This window comes from Diadema antillarum, unplaced genomic scaffold (genome assembly GCF_040938485.1).
Source record: "Diadema antillarum isolate AM-2024a unplaced genomic scaffold, OU_Dant_1.0 seq00001216_RagTag, whole genome shotgun sequence".
Classification (NCBI taxonomy): domain Eukaryota; kingdom Metazoa; phylum Echinodermata; class Echinoidea; order Diadematoida; family Diadematidae; genus Diadema; species Diadema antillarum.
Window position 1 is genome coordinate 673,624 of NW_027272008.1, and position 22,169 is coordinate 695,792.

General features: G+C 40.3%; 1 protein-coding gene across 2 annotated transcripts in view; it reads left to right on the plus strand.

The window, feature by feature from the left end:
- Window positions 1-3,920: 3,920 nt before the first annotated feature.
- The window catches only part of LOC139744888 (nuclear receptor subfamily 2 group F member 1-B-like), a 148,179-nt gene continuing 129,930 nt past the window's right edge, over window positions 3,921-22,169 (plus strand). The window contains exons 1-2 of one of the 2 annotated variants that reach the window (XM_071655298.1): window positions 3,921-4,191; window positions 13,879-13,967. In XM_071655298.1, the coding sequence (XP_071511399.1) occupies window positions 13,883-13,967 (85 nt within the window). In that variant the 5' untranslated portion in view covers window positions 3,921-4,191; window positions 13,879-13,882. The remainder of the gene's footprint in view (window positions 4,192-13,878; window positions 13,968-22,169) is intronic. The other variant, XM_071655299.1, reaches the window with a different exon arrangement.

Here is a 22,169-nt window from a genome sequence, read left to right on the forward strand (position 1 = left end):
ATATCAACATTATTTCCAGTATCGGTCATTAACTGTGACTTTCCGACTGATAGCAGTAACCTGAAATTTATATCCTTAATTGTATTTTAGTCACCAGTGTTCCTTCCTGACATTATCGTCCAGGCAGTAAAATGACCGGTTGGTGAGAAATTTGGTGGGAAAATGCGGATGTTTGTGAATTGGGGCATTATTGTCCATTAAACGTTTGATGTTGAAATCAATAGAGTGCTGACTTACCGCCTTCAACACGTATTATATATTTTGACAATTTTAGAAATACGAAATATTTTCCTATAATCATGATTACTATCTGTTGTTTATTTCACTCAAGCTGATTTCGTGGACCGCAAGATATTACTTCAGTCATTATCTCTAGTCATTTATGTGCCTTCTATGTCTCCCCAACTACATTATTTTGCACCTACATCATTGCTAGATGCGCTGCCGTATCGTTGGATGCACAAGTCCAACGAAATGCCATCATCGACATTTATCCCATATATGCTTTAACTGGCCAATTTGTTCGATCATTGGTCAGGTAATCAAACTTAAAAATCTCGTATATGGATGAGTTGAACACCATTAATTTGAATTTGAACTCACTCAATTGAAAAATGCATGTTATACACTTACATTCAGTTATTTCCTCTGAAAATTGCAATCGTGCCATGCTTTCAACCAACTATCTTTACAGTGCTAAGAGGAAGAATAAGGAATGGCAATTTTCCTTGGAACTCAGAAATTCCGTCTCTCATGTCATTTGTTTATCTTTTTTTAATCATCTATTTCATTTGATAGCAGTGATGGCTAGTAATATTAGGTCGAAACAAGTGAGCATCTTTGCAAAACCGCTTAGAACGGAAACGTCCGCACTCGTGGGAATTTGATAATATGATTCCGAAAGACAGTCTCGGGGAAGGAAACAAACTGTTGACAATTCACGGTGTCTGGCAATATGTTCACCCGGCTAGTTGGCAGCTACAGCTCTCTGCTATATTATGTTGTATACATTGACTGCAGCGTGGGGAAGAGAACAAACCGTTTTCTCACAATATAGTATCGATTCACTGTGGGGTATTATTATGTTGAGATTTCAGCCTGTTGTGTATTAGACGTAATGCCTTATGGGACTTTACACTTGAAACAGTCCACACAATAATATAGACCTTTTAAAGTATTTGAACGGAAATCCCATATTCATCGTATTGATATGAAAGGCGGAGATTGAAAACGAAATAATTTTTTAGAGAAAACGGTGACAATCAGTCGGCAAGAATATGATTTTAACGCCGAAGTGCAGCGTTCCGCTGTTACGTGTCATCTGCGTCTGTGGACGGTGGAGGCAGTTTGCTCGCACAGTGCCGGCTATGAAAAGCACCTGCCATCGGTGACCGCAGTCATCAATCCGAACCGCCGTTAAGATCATTCGTTTATCTTATCATTCCCATATCATTCCGCCTTATATTCTCATATTTTACCTTACAATTCGTCTTCCTGTCACAAGCACACAGATGATTATATGAAAATATCAATAAAGTATCACCCCATAATCCTGATAGTATCCATGTCCTTTCTAAACTCGTGCGTGAATAAGGCAACAACGTTATGAGTACTCACGTCACATGTTGCAAATAGTTCAGCATATAGCTGACATCAAGTCCTAACACGTTACATAAAATAAAATGGGGAATTGATTCAAGATTATATACCCTTCCCTGAAAGATAGATATGTAACAGAGCTGGGATGTGTGTTACAGACTGACACTGCGATGCATAAGCCGAGACTTGAAGCTGAATCAAAGGTGATAGCATTCACACAGAGAAGACACATGACGTGTTATCATCTACTTTCTACCTTCAATCCCCTGTCTCTTGCTATTCAACGCTCATGCATCGTTAGTCAACCAGTGGCTTCCAAAATAAGGCAATATTCCTTCGATTAGATATATCCTGCAATCTGTTTCCGATAACGAAAACAAAAAAATGAAAAAGACATTTCATATTTGAACAAAAGAACAAAAGAAAATTAGAATAGTGAGGTTCGGATTATCCTTATCATGAATAGAGTCTTTCTGCACTGTTTCGACTGATGTACCGTTCCCAACATGACATTGTGCTGCCGAGTATAGTCGGGAAAACACAATGGCTATTCGGAAGGTAACTGTTCTCTCATGAAAGACTGGATTTGCTTCTAATAAAACTGCGTTCAAAGGGTTAATAAAACTAAGGAATGATGAACGTTTAGTATGAAGGTGAAGTAGACTATAGTGGCCCTCTCTCTTTTCAGTTTTATGGTAATGCAATAAGTGAAACATCTTCAAATTTTCTGCACCACTTAAAGTCAGTTTATTCACTCTCTCCTCCCCTTTAAAGACCAGATATATTATATTGACCCCTTTATTCTAATCTACAAGTTATGTGAATAAGTCATGTTCTTTTCAATGTGCTTGAGATGTCACAACAGGAAAGCCACTTTATATAATCCAACGAATTTTCACAAAATTGTCATTCTGCTTGTTACCATGGCATCGTTTCGTGTTATATCAAATTGTTTTTGTTTGTTGTTCTTGTCACTGCGTTTGATATGATAATGTTTTTATTAACAAATTTGCAATTTCCATCGCCTAATCCACCCCTACCTTTAAAGTTTATTAACGCCCCTTCACTTTCATTTCTGAATCACCTGATGACGATTATGTGATGTAAATAACAGCAAGTGTAAGAATAAAACTCATTACCTATGAGACCATCTAATTACGATGAATTTCCGGGTTTCATGTGACTGAGGGGTTAATTCTTGTGAATGTCTGTACAATTTGGAATTAGCTAAACTGTACCAATTATCTGATACATACAATATCATTGCACGAGCAGAGGTACTTTTGAATGGGGATTGCGGTGTGGGGGAAATTCTCTCTATATAGGAATGCAACCTGTTAGTAGAGACAAAGAAAAAAAATAATCGTTTTTCTGTTGTTACTTAGATTGACTACCACGAGAGCGACAGGGGGACATCCTTCTGATGTGTTGCTACACTGACAATCCTTGGTACCCACGAAACCTGCGCGCAAGAGACGGAAGCTGTAAATGAAAACGTTTTATTTTCTTTGGCCGAGCAGACAAGCCAAACGCCACGACGGTCGAGTGAATGTTGACAATATTTACTTTAGGCCAGAAGATGGCGCAATGCCAGCACACGGTGATTTCTCCACGATCCTCGCTCATCATTTCGTAGCCTCAGTTCCGCCGAGTGTCGATGCCTTCGTATCACCCCCACCTCCTTTTTTTCACACCGCGATGCGCGCAAAATGCCATGGCCCGGTCACAATCGCAAATCAAGGAGCGTCGGGATTGGGCGAGCGAGTCGAACTTACTTCTTCAAACTTGACTCGTGTAAACTCCCGCCCCGAAGAAGTCGAATTTCGGCTCCGAGAAAATCCCTGGAAATCGAGGGCTTGGGGAACGGGCACTGATTCTTGGACCGCCATCTTGATATGACAGGACCCCTGTGACGCGGCCCCTGGAAACCAATAGGGCCCGTGGGTCAGGGTTCCATGGCGAAGAGGAGATAGCGATATGTAAGCTTGTCGCGGATATTAATGTGCGTTGTGTCAAGGGTCAAATCCAGTGGTATACACGCGTAGCCACACGGTGCACTCTGCCACTACGTAACGTGTGCATGGAGCGTCAGCCGGGCTCTGGTTCAAGTTCATTAAACTGGCTTCCTGACGGACTCGTGCCAAGCTCGCGGTAGATCGCCCAGCCGACGGATCGCCGTTGCTTTGCCGGGTCTTGACAATGCTTGCCCCTTCTCCTTCTTGCTGATCAACAAGTGTTTGCGACATCTCTCCTTACTCTTCCGAGCTGTAACTGCACGACATCCGGATACGCACTGGAGACTAAAAAAAAACCCCACCACACACTCTCCCTTGCTGCTATCTCTGCATTGCCAAGACCGAGTCGGCGATACGGTTTGATCGGGTGCGCAGCCCGCCAACTGTACCGCCAGCGTCCGATGGTTTTTTGTCTTTTTTCCTCTTCTTGAACAGCGCTGGCTGTCTATGACTGCCGTAGCTCTCTCTCCGCCCCTCTCGTAACGGATTTGAGATTGTGACTTACTTGGCGCTTTTTTGTTTTCCACCACTCCTCAACCACTGCTTCGGTGTCAAGTTCAAGCCACAAGGATTGAAGGTGAGCCACCTTTTGGCCTCTGTCTGCCCTTCCCGGCTGGGCTGGTAGGCGGGGTGTCTACCACTTCAGCTTCCAGTCCCAGTCCCAGATACTACAAACACTTGCTCAGTACGCCCTTATGCACTCAAACCACCGTCTGCATTTAACCGTTTCTTTCGAATTGTATGCACCAGTGTGGGAGCTTCATCACTTTCTTAGCATTCACGTCACATTCACCAATCTCTGGTTAAGGCATTTTAATCCAATCCTGCTATATATATTTTATATATTTCTTCTTCTTCGTGTATTGTAGTCGATATGTTTTGTGCAAGCACAGCATTCTTTGTAAGGGGTATTGATTCACTTTGTCAAACATCTGCGTGGTGCTTGCTGCCTTTCTGTTGTTTTTGTGTTGTTATATGCCCATCTGCAATGTTTTTACAATTGTCTATTTGGACAGCACTATCATAAAACATACTTGTCCGGTAAACTGAGACACGACAACGAGAGCTTTCTAATATTGATAGCTGTACAGGAGGAAAATATGTGATTTTTTTCTTTCTTTTTCAAACCCAAGTCTAGCTCTAAAACAGATGTGAAGAAAACAGTTTTTTGGTGCCAGGGCTTTCCGGAAGTGTTTTCCGGCAAGACGTGCACGTTTCCTCTAACTCTCAAGATCTCCCAGCGTACATACTAAAGTATGTTGGAGGGAGAAAAAAAACATGAAACATTCTGTGTACTTCCAACTACACAAGCGATGTAACATAAGATGGCACTGACTTGTTGTACTTGGGGGAAAAACTATACAGTAATAACAATTCGCGTAGGAACTCTCTGAACACAGCGCGAATTTCAGTATAGGTTAACCATTAGTCGATGCACTGTTCGACCAGTGTTATTTGGGAGAATGTTGGTCAATTCACTCTGAATACAATGTAACTATGTGTGGATTTGTGGCAGGGAAATTGACACAAAAGGGAAGGCCAATGATATAGCTTTCAGGTTTGAAAAACTGCAGGGTAACGACCTATATATAAACAGAGGCAAACAAAACTTGAAATTTCGCCATGCATCCTTTTATTACGGGATGTCATTAAATTCATTCATTCAATTCAGTCTCTTTTCAAAAACGTCGGTGCTATATCCTTCCACCTCCCCCCCCCCCCCCCCCCCCCGCTAAAGGAAAGGAAAGCTTCTTAGCAAATGGAGATTCCTTATGTGTATAAAAGAGAGATGTTGGGCGGTAAAGTTCTGTAAATTGTGTTAAGTAACTGAAAAATGTTGTCAAAGATGTGCCCTCTATGAGAGCGCGGTGTGATGGTCTTTTAGACTGATTGTCCCGCCGCTCTCAGCCCGGGCGCGAACGGCGGAAGCTCCGCGATTTCGCGAGGGTGCGTATCTCGCAGGACACTTGCTTACCCAAATACAGACAACACACAGCCGCATCTACCAGTATGGCGGCAAAATTAAAATGTTTTATTGGCGCCCATTAGGAGCAAGAGATATTAGGTAAAATAGTTCTCCATGTCTGTAGAATTTACGGGTTGCTTCGGCCGAATTATAGAGCGAACAGGCCAATGTTAATCGTGTGTTGAATCTTGAGTATTTTGTTCGCTGCGCAATGGGCGAGCGTGCTTTCGTGGCAGCGTGTTGAAGATCACTCATATCAGGCGTAGTATTGGGTAACGCGGTGTGGACAACTACATGTCGATGATGCTTGCTTCTACAGATAGGCAGCCATCAATACACCAAGAAAACAAAGACATGTGCCATGTTCATTTCAAAGATTTTACTTTTCTTCTATTCCGTAGTATGGTCTATTAAAAGCAGGAAGATTACGCGCTCTTGTGGATGTCCAAACATGCAGTGGGTGTAAACGAATGATGAATGCTAGAAGACGGAAAGTGGTATGAAACCCGCATGAACGGTACTTCTGCCTTTTTCCGGCAACGATGAGGGTTTTGTTATTATAACATGATGATGGAAATTGTAAACCGTGCAGTTCTCACGCATTCCCTGGCGAGTTGATGGTAAAACAGATGACCACAAAGAGGTAAACCGGAATTATATCGCAGCTAGACTGAATTTGCCCAGGAAGCCCCACAAGAAACACGAGAATTACTATGAACGTCGAGTTTGTTATCTGGTTTTATTGAAGAGAAATATGTACTGACGTTGCCATTTTATTTTAAGGAGGGGGTATTTTCAAAATAATTTATACCGAAGTAAATATGTTCACATCACATATGTGAATTCCAATTTCTCTGGGTTCAAAACAAAAAAGATAAGTAGAAAAAAAAGGCAGTGCTGTAGTTATTGTCGCTGTTTTGTTTCTCCTGTGCAACGAGTTAATTCATTTCGAAAAAACAAATGAACCCAACTTTCACACGGAAGTAAAACTACCTTCACAGGCAAAACATTGGCAACAGACTCTATCTTCCCCCGCTTTTTCCCCCGTGAAGATCAATCGTTAGAATATACATTTACAGCGAAGTAGAGTGGCCGGAAACGCCACAAGAAGCCGACAAGAGATTTGTTTTATGATGCGTAATTTCCTGGTAGGGTTTATATTTCTGCGCTTCTATTCTCGTCCAAAACCATCATGTTCATATACGCCGTGTCTCGCATTAGACCAAAACGAACGAAACAAAACAAAACAGCGAAAGAATGTAGCATTATTGTTTCTACAAAAGAAAAGCTGACATAAAGATTTAGCCCCTGAAGTTAACCACTGATCAGAAACTCAAATTCACGACTGGGCGAAATGCAAAGAGCCATCAGATTTGCTGTGATTTTAGCCGAGTATTTTAGGCTGGCATTTGCAGTGATATACCTGAAGAACCTCACTTTCGACCTCACATTTCTCCACAAAAGGCAAAACTGATTCTGAAATTGGGGAGATTTGCCATTTGGCTAGATCCGAATATATGACACAAAACTATTACTTTGTGCGCATGTTTGTATTACACCTGTATGTTTACATCAGGTCGATTACTGCGACATTACAAACACTAGGATACAAAGTACCTACTTGAATCAAATCTCTGACAAGGTAGGTAATCTGTTTTACTTTCTCTGTTTCTTATATTAAGTCTTCATGGTCAGGGATATATATTGACCATCCTGTGAAAACTACACTTTATTGTCAAATTTTCAGTCGTTTTCAGTAAATTTTTGTAACACAGGCTGTAAGCTATAATGTAATTCATTGTCGTGTATAGTTGTGATGGCGTGTAAACGGAATTTGGATGTGGTGATCTGTTCTTAACCGTAAAACCGGAATTCACCCGACTACTGGGATGTTTCTCGACATGGTCATGAAGTACGCCATTGCAGATTTACATGAGAGTTTAAATGAAATATAAAAACTCCAAGGCTTTACCCGAAGTACAATACTGTATCTATCCATTTTTTTGACAAGACGTAGTAAGCAATTTATAGTGTGTTTTTTCCTTCAATCGTGTTACATCTCATGATATATATATATATATATATATATATGTAAATATGATATTGCCGAGTAAATACTGGTACCTCAATCAGTATTGTTTGGCAACAGAGATATAGCAAAACAGATGCATTGTAGTTGCATGTTGCTCTTTTAGACAATCAGGGACAATGATGTATTGGACGTGAAATTTGAACGCTTTATCTCGTTCGAACGATCGCTGAAGCAAACATTTTGTCATTTATAACAACGGGACTTCTCTGTGTTGTGAATGATAAAAACAAAACATGATCAAAGACCTGAGCACTTAACGCGATGCTGTTATGCGATGCCCCTCTTCAATAATAGTATGAGCAGACATCAGTATTATTTGTCTTTATTGCATTTGTAATATGGCGTAACCAAAAACAAAATATACGATAGAACAATGTCTTGAAAAAAAATAATCTAAAAGCTTTCACATATTGATACAAAACCCTAGTGTACTAATTTACTAATGGAATGAATTGACAGGTGATGATTGTTAAGTTTGTTGATCTTTGTAAATAACAGTGACGATTTTCGCATGTAATATAATGTAAATGGACAGTAATATATTGTAGATGAAGCGTTTGCTGATTTGATATTTTCTTTGGTACTTTTCTCCTGCTTTTCAAATATTTGTCAATTTATACGTGCTGGACAGATAAGTACTTGAAATTACAATGCTATGCATGACGTATGTTTTGAGGCTGTGATTGCATTCCCTACTATCTTACATTGTCTCGATTTAAATGCATTGCAATTAGTTAGGGATTGACTCAGAATTCCCAAACAACCTTTCTCATAAGAATCCGGTATGAATGTGTTTCAAAAGACGATACATGTACGTCTAAAGCGCGATGACTTAGTGTATTCATAAGTGTGATGTACATAGATTAGGCTTTTGTTCATCGACTGAGTACCAGCTATCTTTGGATTGAAACTTAAGCCACATGCTCGCTTAGGAATGGAAATTTTCCCCGCGTATGAAAGAAAGTGCCTCTATAAATGAGAGAGTGTGGGAGGACGTCGGCTGTAGTTGTGCGCGTTTGATATTTCACTCAAACTTCCACTGAGATTTCCGATCGTCATCATCACCATCATCATCGTCGCCATCAATTTGAGACGTGAATTTTTTTTTATACAGCAAAAAAAAAAGAGGGTGAAATATTTTGCCTTTGGGAAAGTGAAAGAAGGAAGGAAAAAGATTGCGAGAGAGCGAGAGAGGGAGATAGACGGGGAGACGAACAGTGAGGAAAAGAGTACTAAAGACATCAAGAAAAGAAAGAGTATCGAGACACCACTTGACGTGAAGAGATGCCATTTTTTTCTTCCCTTTCCTATATGATGATTCATTATTGATGTTGGGGTATTATTTTGGCTGAAATCTTATTCATATTCTCCTCGCATCTTGCTCAATCTTTCATTAGCGCGGACCCCCCTCGCCGTGTCATGGTTCAAGTCGTGTCAAGATGCCATGGGAATGGAAAACTTTTCCGCGCACATAGCATACGTGCTTCCAATGCCAGGATGCAGTCACCTCACCCCTTGCCCAGTCCAGCCGATTGTTCTCCGTTTTCCTCTTTCTCCTCCTCCTCCTTTTCTCTCCCCCTTTTTCTTTCCTTCTCAGAACTTTCCTCACTTCTTTCTCTCGATTCGCGTTTTCATCCTTCCACCGTAACATATTGTCCTTTCTTGTTCTGTTTTTTTTTTTTTGCCAAGCCTTTTTTTTTCTTGCCAAGGAAATATACATGTTAAGCTTCAATCTTTCTGATGTGTTTCAGAAAAATCGGCCACATCCAAACGTGAAAAAAAAAAAACTTCCCACATTACACCTCCACCGAACTGAGGGATTTTTGCATATATAGATCTGGATGTAGGGCAGGTATTCTTGCCATGGGAATTTTCGCAGGAGACAACGCGGATGGAGGAAATATGGGGGAGAATCGTTGGCTGGTCTTGTTTCATGTATGGATGTCAGGTGCTAAGGAATGAATGTCATGCCTGACACCCTTCATGGCACGAACTGACGACGGGACGATATTAATTTTCGTGTATTTTCGGAGTTTTACTACTCTCCCTAGCTCGAAACTATAGCCCAGGTGCTGCACAAATTTGAGAGAGAAGGGAATGACCCCTACATAGTCAGAAGCACGCTCGTCTCGCAGGGAGGAGATATTATTATGTAGTTTTGCTTTGCGTCGTTTGTTTCTTTGAAATAAAACGCCACCAGTCACAAAAGAGGAAATTAACATAGGAACACACACACGCAGTAGATTCACAAGTCTTACTCCGTCAGTATTGTGTCTTTGTAGCAGAATGGTGACCCTTATTAGCTTGTGCCTTGTTACGCCGTGCGTCAAAAAAAAAAAAAATGGGCCCAGATAACGTGATTCGTGCGATGAATATTAGTCTGACATAGTTGTGAGTCTAGTCGAATATGATCGATTTTTGGTCTGCTTAGGTAATCAAGACGAGCATATTGCCCTCTGCTGCAGTGTTATCGTCCGTCTACCACAATATACTGCATGTTTGCTGAAATACTTATGTTGGCCAGTTTCCATTCGGTATAATACGCAAAGGTCAGAGACTCGGGGACATGTTTACCGGGATTATTCCTTGTATGCACACACACTTTGGCGTGCTTCATCAAGACCCCTGTCGCGAGAAAAGACATTCCGCGCGAGTCAAAACAGTATGGTGGTATATCTTTTGAGCAGTCTCTTTATCATTACCGAAGAAATGCTAATGAAAAGAATACATGAATTGTATACATCTATCTATCCGTCTGTCTATTCATCTATCTATCTATCTATCTAACCAACTATCTATTTCTTTCTTTATTCATTTATTTATTTATCTATCTATCTATCTACCCATCCATCTATCTGTATATATGTATGTCTTCCTCTCTTTATATGTATATATAAACATATGTATATCATATAGATAGAAATATATAAACGTATATACATGTATATGCAATGTATCTGTAGACATTATGAAAACTGGAGACGCTGTATAAGACGAAGGGCATTCGCCTGTTGACAATAACAGATGTAAGAAGACAGGGTGGAAAACAAAATGGAGATGACACTTTTCTTTTCTTCCCAATATCCTCCTTTCGCTCCTTTTTGCCTACCATCTGAGCCGATGTGACTTTGTCAGTGCACTTGAGACGTTTGACAGTCCTGACATATATATATCTCTGAAAAAAATCTCGCGGATTTCTCCGTGCATATGGCGCTTGACAAGTATATGGTACATCACACACTTGATCTTCGAACTGTGCCACCCCAGTCGCGTCCACAGCTCGGCAGCGGTAAGCTCATCACCGATCCGCCGAGCGGCCTCGGTTCCCCCCGTACGAGACAGAAGCCTCTCTTGTCGGTCCGCCCTCACTGTGAGCAAGTGCTGGAGAAATGCATTCGACTGCACCGCTGGGTCTGCTTGTAAACACCGCAAAACTCTGATTTGCCATCCATTTGCTACAGTGTGAAAATTGCAGTGTACACGTCTCCCTACAACACCCCCCCCCCCCCCCTGAACAGTGTCTCCCTTACCGTTTAACCCACTGTCCACCAAAAACCCATCAATGCATCAATGCTGTTATCGTCGGCTCCGTTTATTGACAGTAAGTTGCAGTCACTGGGAGCGTCACTGAGAGCATCTTCCCCAAGAGAGACATACCCTCTTTCTCTCGCAGCAGACTCTGCCTCAATGCAGGAGCAAGAGTCCTAGCCGAGCACACTTCCTCCCGCAGCTGCTGCTGATGGAGGTAAATGTGATGTGACATGCGTTGTAACCATGTTTCATGTGAGAAGTCGAGCTCCGGCTTCTCTCGCGCCCTGACCGATGCTGTCTGCGCTGTTTTGTTGAATTAAAGGGCTTACGCGCCCCGCTCATCCCTCCGAGATGGGCATTCGTCTATCGTTACCAAGCCGTCTTCGTTTACCGAGCGCAAATTATTTATCGCGCAACATTCCCTCTCTGCCTGAAATATTCACTAGAATCTCTCGAATTCCTTTCCTCGACAGTGATGTTCATTTACTCGATGCTGTTATTATTTCATGCCGTGTTCTCGCGCGTCGCGGTCGCAATGATTTGTCGTGCCATGTCCTCAAAGTTGGTTCACTATCAGTTGGGATATTATAGTCAGTGCGGGGAGTCTGCTCATCATGTCTGTCTGTTATTCCCTGCCTTCCGCTCTCATTTCTTCTTCTCCCTCGCCCTCCCTCTCTCTTTCCTCTTTCCTCTTTCTCTCTATCTCTTCCTCACAGACCTTTGGTCGACCAGTGATCAAGCCTCAAGTGGCTTAATGATTAACGTTAGATTGTGAAGTGCGAGTCAAGGGGCTTGACAGTAAACGCTGTTCGTCGCTGAACCTCGGCCGGGTCATGTATGCAGACGGGCTTCAGCGTTTGCTGATGTCGGCTCCGGCTCAGATTTGTTCACCTGCTGTTTGCTGCCATACTTGACTTTTCATTTGGGTCTTCCACTTGCGTTTATATCGTATGCACACACATACATGCACAACCATACAATTGATATACATATGTAAGCACAATATACATGTGTATGTTTTGTAGGTCTAATCATATACTTGTATATATTTGTATTTACGACGAATATATTTTCTAATAATTGTCTCTCATTATTAAGTGTACGATTACGTAACCAAACCACATAGGATGAATTCGTTAGTAATTAAACTAGTCATTTCGAATACAATCATATAGTTCTTTGTCTGTATAATCTTTATTTGTGTGTGTTGAAACGGGCACACTGTGTTACCTCGTCTGCATGGCTATGCTGTGAATATGTCGTATATTTGTGAATTCTACACTCCTGTCTGTGTCTATGGTTTGTTTCGGCGTGTATCTGTCTAAGGGAGGTCATTATAATCCGCTTTATTGCTGTGCATTTTAGGCCGTAGTGATCGGGGATTGGACATAATAGTTGCCGTAGTTCTTTCTAGCTCTATGACATGCGTCCCCATCCTTCTAACTAATTGTCTAAAGGAAAACTTAAAATTTAAGTTTCCCCTCCTCTCAGTGACCATACACCCTCCTCACAAGATAAAAGAAAAAAGGAACAAACAAACAACCCATCAAAAAGCATAGACCTTTCCGAGACAAACACATTATTATCAGCCATGACAAGGTGTGATGGCTGAGGCGGAGACTCGCGATATGATTATACCTGTGTATTGAAACGGCAATATCATTCATAATTTATAATTATCACACCCCTGTCGGATTTAGTTTTGTTCACTTCTCATTCCGTGTGCTTTCTACACTTTTTTTAAACATCATTCTGCACCCTCTCCCACCGGCAACTCACATTCTATTGGCTATTGTAGTTCGATATTAATACGGAGTGCGTCTGCTACGCAGCTCACGTCACTCTGCTACACTGCACTTCACCAAACACTCTCCTCCTCAGACGCTTTCACGGCAATGCAGAGCGCAATTCAATTACGATTTAATTTACACAAGAAAACAATCTTTCCGCAAAAGACCATATATTTGATGGTATACGCACTGCAAAGTGCAAGATCTTAAAGTGCTTTCGACCGTCCTTGTTCATCTGATTTATGTTCTTTCTTTTTTTTGTCTCATTACCTTGAGGACTCTGTTCACAAATTAAGCTCGTGCCACTGATGCAATACGCTGAAGAGAACGTGTGCAATTAAGCATTGAACATCGCTCAGTGAAAAGAGCACTGGGATTGTGTAGCCCGATGCAAGCGTTGTCCATTGCCATTTGCTAAGGGACGCCTTTTGCTGATGGTATTAAGAAGAATTCTTTATTTATACTTATTCTCTAATATGTATAATTTCTCTTGCCTCGACATTTTTATACAGGCGTGTCGAAAAGCCAGACATTGTCTAAGAATTTTTATTTTTCTCAAGTCTCGCTGTAACGCGAAGTGTCAAGCATGTAAATCTTTAAATCCTCACCAGCAAATAAGCACTTCTCCAAATTGGCAACACCAGTTGAAGTCTGACAAGCAACAAACACGCTATATGGGTTAAAAAGCATTTATTACAGCTTTTCCGCACACTATGTTTTGTATCTCCATTTTTTTCCTTCAGCCAAATTCCCCCATTTGTGTTTCGTATTTTTTTTGGTCATATTTATTTGTTTATTGACGTAAAAGACAAACTTCATTTCGTTTTCTATGATTCTCAAATACCATTGGTAAAAATGGCCTGTATGCCTACTCTGTTTGTTCAGGTTGATGATGATGATGATGATCCACAGCTTATACGGGGCGCCATTTTATCAACTTGATACAATCAAAGGCACTGCTTCTACCAATAAAGGTTAGTCTATGTCGATCTGCGAAAATGACAAATGTTTGTGGGTCTCAAGTCTTCCTTTCCTGTCTAGATTTTCCTTTTCTATGATTATGTGACCCCTGAAACATTGACTAGCAAGTAATTTTTAAACTAGCATGTTTGTGTTAGTTGCAGTTTTTTGATGGTTCCCCCCCCCCCACCCATTCATAATCAAATTACGAATAACAGGATGAACCAGTATCTTCTGCCTGAGAAGGCGCAGCTAAATTTGTAGCATTTACAAGAATGTAATGGTTTGATATACAGTATGTGTTTGTAATCATTGTCATTGTGACTATACAACCAAAGCTTTTCCCATACCTCAAGAGGATATTCAGTTCCCTTTTGATTTATTTTCATGAAATTATAGTCCAGGCCAAACGAAAGATATTACTCCTTTAAACCACAGCGTGTGTCATAATGACTCTAACATAGGATGAATACATATCAAATTAAAGACATGTTTCGTGAACGAGAGAGAATGAGAAAGAAAGCTATGAATATTCTCCAATCATTTAAGTTTATTTCGTTTAAAAAAAATGTAGCTTGTCTTTTTGTATGTGTCTATGTTTTGAACAGTTCTTGTGGTGTCATTTTATTCTATTATAATTTCAAATTTGGATACGGCTTTGATATTCTTCTTTTTGCACTTCGGTTTCGCGTTCCCGTCAGACTTGCTTTTCACTATAATTGTCGAGACTTGGAAAGATATTAGGACTGTGCGGTGCGCAGTAATACTCGAATATTTTTGAGGTACAACGTCCCACTACAAAGGTCGTAGCACGAAGGACACTTTTCGCGTTGCGTGAATGCAATAATTCCTGGTAGCTAAGGGCCAATATTGCCAGTCATTGATGTGAAATAACCTTAACAGACCTGTATAATGGCCACCTATGACCGGGCTAACGAGTTTGCCGCCTTTGTACAAAATTGTCTAACTCTGATCAGTGCCTCCTGCGCGCGAACATTATAGTGGCGCACGTTTCTGCCTAACTCTGTGACAACCATGAACCCAAGCTAGCCGAGGTCAACGGCACTGAGTCAACGTCGTCCTCGCACAGATGAAATAGTCTTAGAACAAGACCTTGATATCAGTGCATATTCTCCTCTTTTCTTAAAAAAAAAGAAAATAATGATAATAAATGTGATAAATCATGTGTACACGCGTTGTATGTATGTACGTTTTATAAGTGTGAGTGTATGTGCGTATTCATCCATCTTTGTCCATGTTATATGATGTAATATAAACATATATAAGCTGTACAACTTAAACTTGTACAGTTTTTTCTGTCCTCTACAATCAATAGGTAAATAGTGCTTTAAAGTGGACATCTTCCAGCAGCATAGGATGATATTATGTTACCAGCTGATCAGCAATCAGCAATGTAAGAGCAAGGAAAAGAGCATCAATTACAAAGTACAATAAAGTTTTCTTCTCTTTATTAAAAGTTCAAATTCACCACATTTTGTTTCCTTCTGCTTCCAATTCTCTCCCTATTCTTCTTTCTTGCTATCTCTTCTGATAAAATTGACTTTGTCATGTCTTGTATTTCTATGTATATAAATGTGTGTGTATGTGTCTGTCTGTCTGTCTGTTTTTGTCTGTCTGCATGTGCTTCTGTAGTCGTCCAGCCGTCGGGGGTCGATGTTGATGATGTTACGGGGAGGACCCGGCGGGCCATATTTAAAAAAGAAAGAAAGAAAGAAAAAAAAAAAAGCCAGCAAACGTTGTCACCAGCGCAGCGCGTCTTGTTCGTTCAGGATTCTGAATTATTAACGATGTGACAGGTACAAATATGCCGCTTTGATTTGGCCGAATGATTCTCGTACAGTTGGTCTTCCATCCGTTATTCCTATTCACACATGTAAATCAATTGCTGTTGGTGTATGAAGAAAGTGGATGATGAAAGGGGCTGGGGAAAAGGGGGGTAGAGCGAGCAGAATAAAGCGACGGTCAAATTATACCAAAAATCATATGAATCATTCCCCTTTCCCCTTCGCGATTCGCCTTCTCTTTCATTCAAGATGTATACATGCACAAGATTAAAAATCTCCTGGAGGGGGATGGGGGTGGCATCTATAGGACCATTACGGGGTCATTAATGGAAACGGATTGACGGATCACTGTGCAGAATCTGTGAATATTTCACGTACGAATGCCCCTCCCCCTCCTCTCCCCTCCTCCTCACCCTCCCCTCCCCCTCTTTCTATTCCAGTCTCTCTATACCTCCAGAGTTTGGGAACGTCTTCGCGGAAAACGAACAAGTAATGACTTTCATATCCCCGTCAAATTAACTTGTAAAACTAGCGGTGTGCCCCCTTCTATATGTGTTGTTGTCTGCCTACGCTTCGGGGGTGCTGTTACTCTAATACCTGTTCCTAATGCTTTTAACATTGTGTGTAGGCATCGTTCTATGTGGTGTTAGTGAATAAAAAGGAAACCATGTAGGGCCTACAACCGATTTTAGCCATTATTTCAGTGCTTGAGTAAGTGGAAATGCCAAAAACGGTGATGACGGATACTCTTAAAAAGCTCGTATTATACTTGTATGAGAACCAATCATTTTGAAAACGAAGAATGATAAATGCACATACTTATTTACATACACGCAGCATGCATACATACACACACATACACTCATGTGTACATACATATAAACACACAAACGTGCATTTTTACTTAATGCATTTATTCGTTGCTTTGTTTATTTATTAAACAGTGTAAGGACTTCCAGAGAAAATGTGCTATCCATACCAAAAGATCTCTTTTAGTGGCAAAATATGTAGAAAAACAAGCTCAAACCAACAAGAAAGCTTCTCACATAAGTTATCTTTGAGTTCATTTTACCATCTACCCTTTACCATCTACCCTATCCTAATTACCCTTTTAACATTTAGGACATATATATATATATATATATATATATATATATATATATATATATATATATATGTATATATATATACACATTATTGGAAGTGTATCTACATAGATTTTATGCCTATGTCATGGCTATGCCTTGGTACAGTAAGTTCGTCACAAAAACCCACATCACACGCTCTTAACATTAATTGTATGTAAGAATGATGGAAGAGTTAAAGCAAAGAAGAAGTTATGTGTTCTAATAATTGCTCAGGAAATACCGAATTAGCTGAGAGACGAAGAAAAGACACTCGATAAATGCGATAGATATTGTCAAGATAATGGTTTCGTATGAATACTGCAGCAGCATGCTCGGCGAATGGTTATAGACCGAGTTGAGTGTGAGCGTGTGATATTAGGATAGAATAACACGCGTATGTTTGTTCAATCGCCAGAGAAATGGCCTCATTATTCAATATTTCAAGCAACCATGCCATTGGAGGGTATGATGCCTTGAAGGGTACTACGGGGACGACACAAAATACGCCATTTCCAGCTCTTCGCTTTCCGGTTTGTTTCGTGTGAGAAATTCCGTAGCGCGTGCAGAGATAATGGCGACACAATCATACTGCGCCAAATGTTACATTTCCCGTTTCTTCTCTGTATCACGGACAAAAAGAAAGCGATTTGTCATCTAATAGCTCTAAAGCAAGATGATGATTAAAAAATGAAAGAAGTAGATAAATGGATCCTTAAGGGCATTACCTATAGATACTTTACAATATAAATAAATAAATAAATAAATATATATATATATATATATATATATATATATATATATATATATATATAAATATATATATGTATATATATATATATATATATAATTCATATATATGTATATATTTATGAATATATATATATATATATATATATATATATATATATATATACAGTATTTATGTACATTGAATTGCATTGCAATATCATTTGATTGTTTTTAATCATGTCGTTGAACTACATTCGTTGGCACTGTTACGCCATGTTCATATGGCGGGAAAAAAAAAACTCGTCATTTGCAGATGACTGGAACGTAATTTAATTTTTCAGCTGTCCATCTAATTTCGCCGAGAAGGGGACGCTTGACATGACCGTTCCATGACTCATGGGGGTCATCCACGCCCAACAAACATCACGTGTCATTCATGTCCTGGTGATGTGGCTTTTTTCCCCCATAAACCATTAGATTAGATTCAAAGCATAAATTGTTGTGTTCTGTGTAGTAAATAGTCCTCAGCTGCTACTTAGTTCATTCATTTCTCTTTCCCTGAGTCTCTTCAACGCACATTTCTCCTTTTTTATATTTTTGAATATTTCAGGTTCCATGAGTGTCTTAGATTCTTTTCTTTAAATCCACGAAATACTTGCCCACTTTTGCGAAAAGTACATTTGTATATTATTCACAATAGTTCTGACATTGTAACAAGTATAGGTTTAGGACGGGGATTCAATATCAGAAAATTATGCGCGCGCATGCGCACAGAGAGAAAGTCTATGTACTTTATAGGCGCGGATGAACCTAGCATTACTTGAACAAATCAGATTTCAATAACCTGTCAAAGATTTGATAGTGGAAATAATAGTGTCAAAGATTTTTGCTCCTACGTCTATTTCCCCCTTTGCAAGTTGTATAGAACACTGGTTCTCTGGCGTCGCCGGAGCGTTATTTGATGAACAACAATAGCAGAGATGCCAGATATCACCTATGGACTGGAGTGACGTCACGAACTTCATCACAGCCCCGTGAACGACAACGAGAGGTAGTCAAGGGGCTTCAACGTAACAATGAAGAAAAAACAACAACAAAGAATACGAAAATACGAACCTGAAAAGTAAATCAAACGTGAGAAAGGTAGTAGTAACTATTCTTCACTTAGTTCATCACTTTGCTTCCACATCACCCCTTTAAAAAGTTTATTTGTAAACGCGATTAAAAGAAGTTCTATCAAATTACTACTCTCGGGTGATGTTTGAACGAAAATTTTCGTAAGAGTGGAAAAGGCAATGTAATTTACGTGTCCGTGTCTTTACAAGGGTATTTGGAAGTGAAACATTTTTTTTGTATATATAGAATAAAACGTTTTTCATGACGGAAATGTGCTCTCTTGTCCGTTACAAGGTTATTCCGTCTGAGTGTATCGCCCCATCTTCGGTGGCTGCTAGTAATTGAATATCTGGAAAGAAAAATCGCACCAATAATGAAATCGCAGTTACTTCCGCAAATGATAACGTAACTGAGCACCTTCAGACAAAAATAACACACATAATGGTACACACATACACACAAACAAACCCCCTAAGTTTTCTATTTTCCTCGTCCAGCAGGAGGAAGGAGAGTTCGTGGCTTGGTTGCCAGGGTTAAAGTAAATGGGGGACCATTTTTGTTGTTTTTGCTACTCAACTCAACGTTGCTGTGCACTGGCGTATGCAGGTCGGGAATCTTATGGGTGTGAGAAAATGCTCATTAGATTTGTTCAGGATCACTGATTCCCTTTTCGTTTTCCCTCTCATTTTCTTACTCATGTCAATGATTTCCTCATTCCCTCAAGGACCCCGAATTTTCAGTTCTAAAGCTGCATGGACCTAAAACGGGTAATACTATGTTTATACTTCTTTTTTTGGGGGGGGGGGGGGGAGGGAGGATGAGAGAGTAGGAGAAGCAAAGGAAATGGTTGAGGGAAGCAGAAAATTCTCCAGCTAAAACGTGACATTGTAAGGTCATTACTACATTTTCCATTTATTGCTCTATCAGCTTAATTCTTAAAAAAATAACATGTCCTTCAAACTTTGTCCTTCAATGTCTGTTTTTAGGAAATTTACCGTGTCGTTCCAAGACCAACTGGTAAATGCTCTGTTAGTACGCTTTGAATTGTGACTCCCGCTTTAAGTGCTGTATACTGTGTTTGACATCAGGATAAGTACCTGTCAGATGAACAGTGGAATTTAACCCATTGTGTGCGGGAACTGGTGGATTGTGTATAGCAAGTCAATGAGGGCCCAAAGGGAGCGGGTTAATTCTAGCTAGCTGTCACTATACACATGAGTTCTTTGGTCAGATTTATATTCGTGTGTGTGTGTGTGTGTGTGTGTTATGTGTCTGTCGTGTGTGTGTGTGTGTGTGTCTGTCTGTCTGTCTATCGTGAGTGTGTTTGTTTGTCTGTCTGTAAGTCGTGAGTATGTTTGTGTTTGTGTTTGTGTGTGTGTGTGTGTTTCTGTCTGTTGGTCGTGAGTGTGCTTGTGTTTGTGTGTGTGTGTTGCAGCGCGGCTAAGTCCTATGAGTGTCAGCGCGAAGATGAAAGTGCGAATATACGTTTGGGAAAGAATTGCTTTATTTGATAATAGTGCTATTTGAGTGAGATCAAGGCTTATCTACCTGCTTGAAATATCAGGCATTCAGATTCATTCTATACCAAGATTGGACTTCTGAGTTTTATTTCATTCAATTCAATTATGAGTCTGGTAGTTGCATGTGAGACCTATATCTATTCCGTCTCATTATCTTTTGAGAGTGTTTCTTCTTTCCTCCATAAAATCAAATTTTCTGTAAACTATCCACCTCCAATCATTCATAATTATCATCTTTTTTTAAATACTTTTGTGTGCATTCGAGTCCTTTTGAACCCATTCTATAAGTAGTTAACTACACACTGCTGACATCGTTTGGCATAGCACAGACAAGCATAACACAACTACTCATATGTAGCTGTCCATTCCGCACGTTCTTTTTGTTCCAGTGGTCTTCGGTAGATGTGAGTCATTACGTATGGAGGCAAAATACGGCCTTACCGCAGAATACAAAACGAATTGCCAAACACAGCAGAAAGAATATGAAACACACACACAAAAAAAAAACAACTATTACTACCAAATCACCGCACACAACAGAGAGAATAAACAACAGGAGTAAAATGAACAATTAGATTAAATTATTAAAATTAGCAACAATTACACACAATAACAGCAATGAAAAGTAGCTATTTGTAGTCCTTTTCTCCTGATCTTTCTCTCGAGAGCAATTATAGAAAAAGATTTCTGCCGCATTGTTATCCTTAACTACACCTATTCGAAGGCGCCATCATACAAATTTGTCGTTTTTTTTTTTAAATTTGCTGTCAAATTCTCAATCGTAATCTGCTATTAAAATTTCACGCAAGAAGCAATAACAACAACAAGATCGCAGCGGTGGTAGATCAAAAAGGCATGACAACCATTGAATGGGAGGACAGGTATAGGATTTGCGAAAATGTTTATGCGTTGCTTGAAAACCTTACCTCACCCATCCATCCAACCCTCCCCCCCCCCCACAAAAAAAAAAATGATATGACATAGGTCCTAACCTCTCATGCCACGTCTCTCACTCCGACAGCATATAGTCTGACCGCCTCGAGACTTCTGTATTTGTCTTAAATAATTTCTTCTCCAAGAATCGCCGATGATCAGCAGCGCGTATTATTGCAAAAGCGATGACGCACCCGCTTTGATATGTATGTTATTAATCAAATTCATTGGCGAACGAATCGCCGGCACTGCACGCCAGCCCCGTACGAGGGTGGCACGGCGCATGTATCCATCCAGCAATATACACGACTTCAAGTACTTTCCCTCCCCCGCGCTCCCGGCGTCTATTATACCGCTTGCCCGGTGAGCGGGGGAAGACATTGAACTCCAGTGCGTTGGGCACATTCTCTAAATAAAGAGGGGATAAGTGGAAAAGGGCAATTGAGCGCGGTTAGATTTCTAAAATTACATTTAGCATGGAAATTATGTTTGGTATTGAATCGTCTACCCTTGGGCTGGAGCGTCGGAAATCTTATTCCTTTCCTCAGTCTCAATGAACTACTCTCAACCATAAGTCTCCCTCTCTCTCCTCTTCGTTCGCCCGCTCGCTGGTTGGGGCTGTCTCTCTCCCCCCTCCATTCCTTCCTCCGTCCGCTAACCTTCTCTGATTCTACCATTGTCTCGTTACCTTTTTTTTTACATGTATCTTTCCTTTTTCTTACTCTCCCACCCCTCTTTTAATTCTTCCCCAACTGTTTTTTTTTCTCTCTCTCATTCTACCTCATCATGTACAGTTGTTTCCTCCATTAGCAATGGATGTCAGTATCATGTTTGACCATTCTAGAATGTCTGCACATTGTGAAGTGTGTCTTTCTTTTATTACTATTATCAGTAAAGCTGCATTAATTGGGATGGAAGATCATTTTGAGAGAGTTAAATGATAAATGCGGACTGCATCATCAAAATCCTTGTCTGCGCAACTTGGT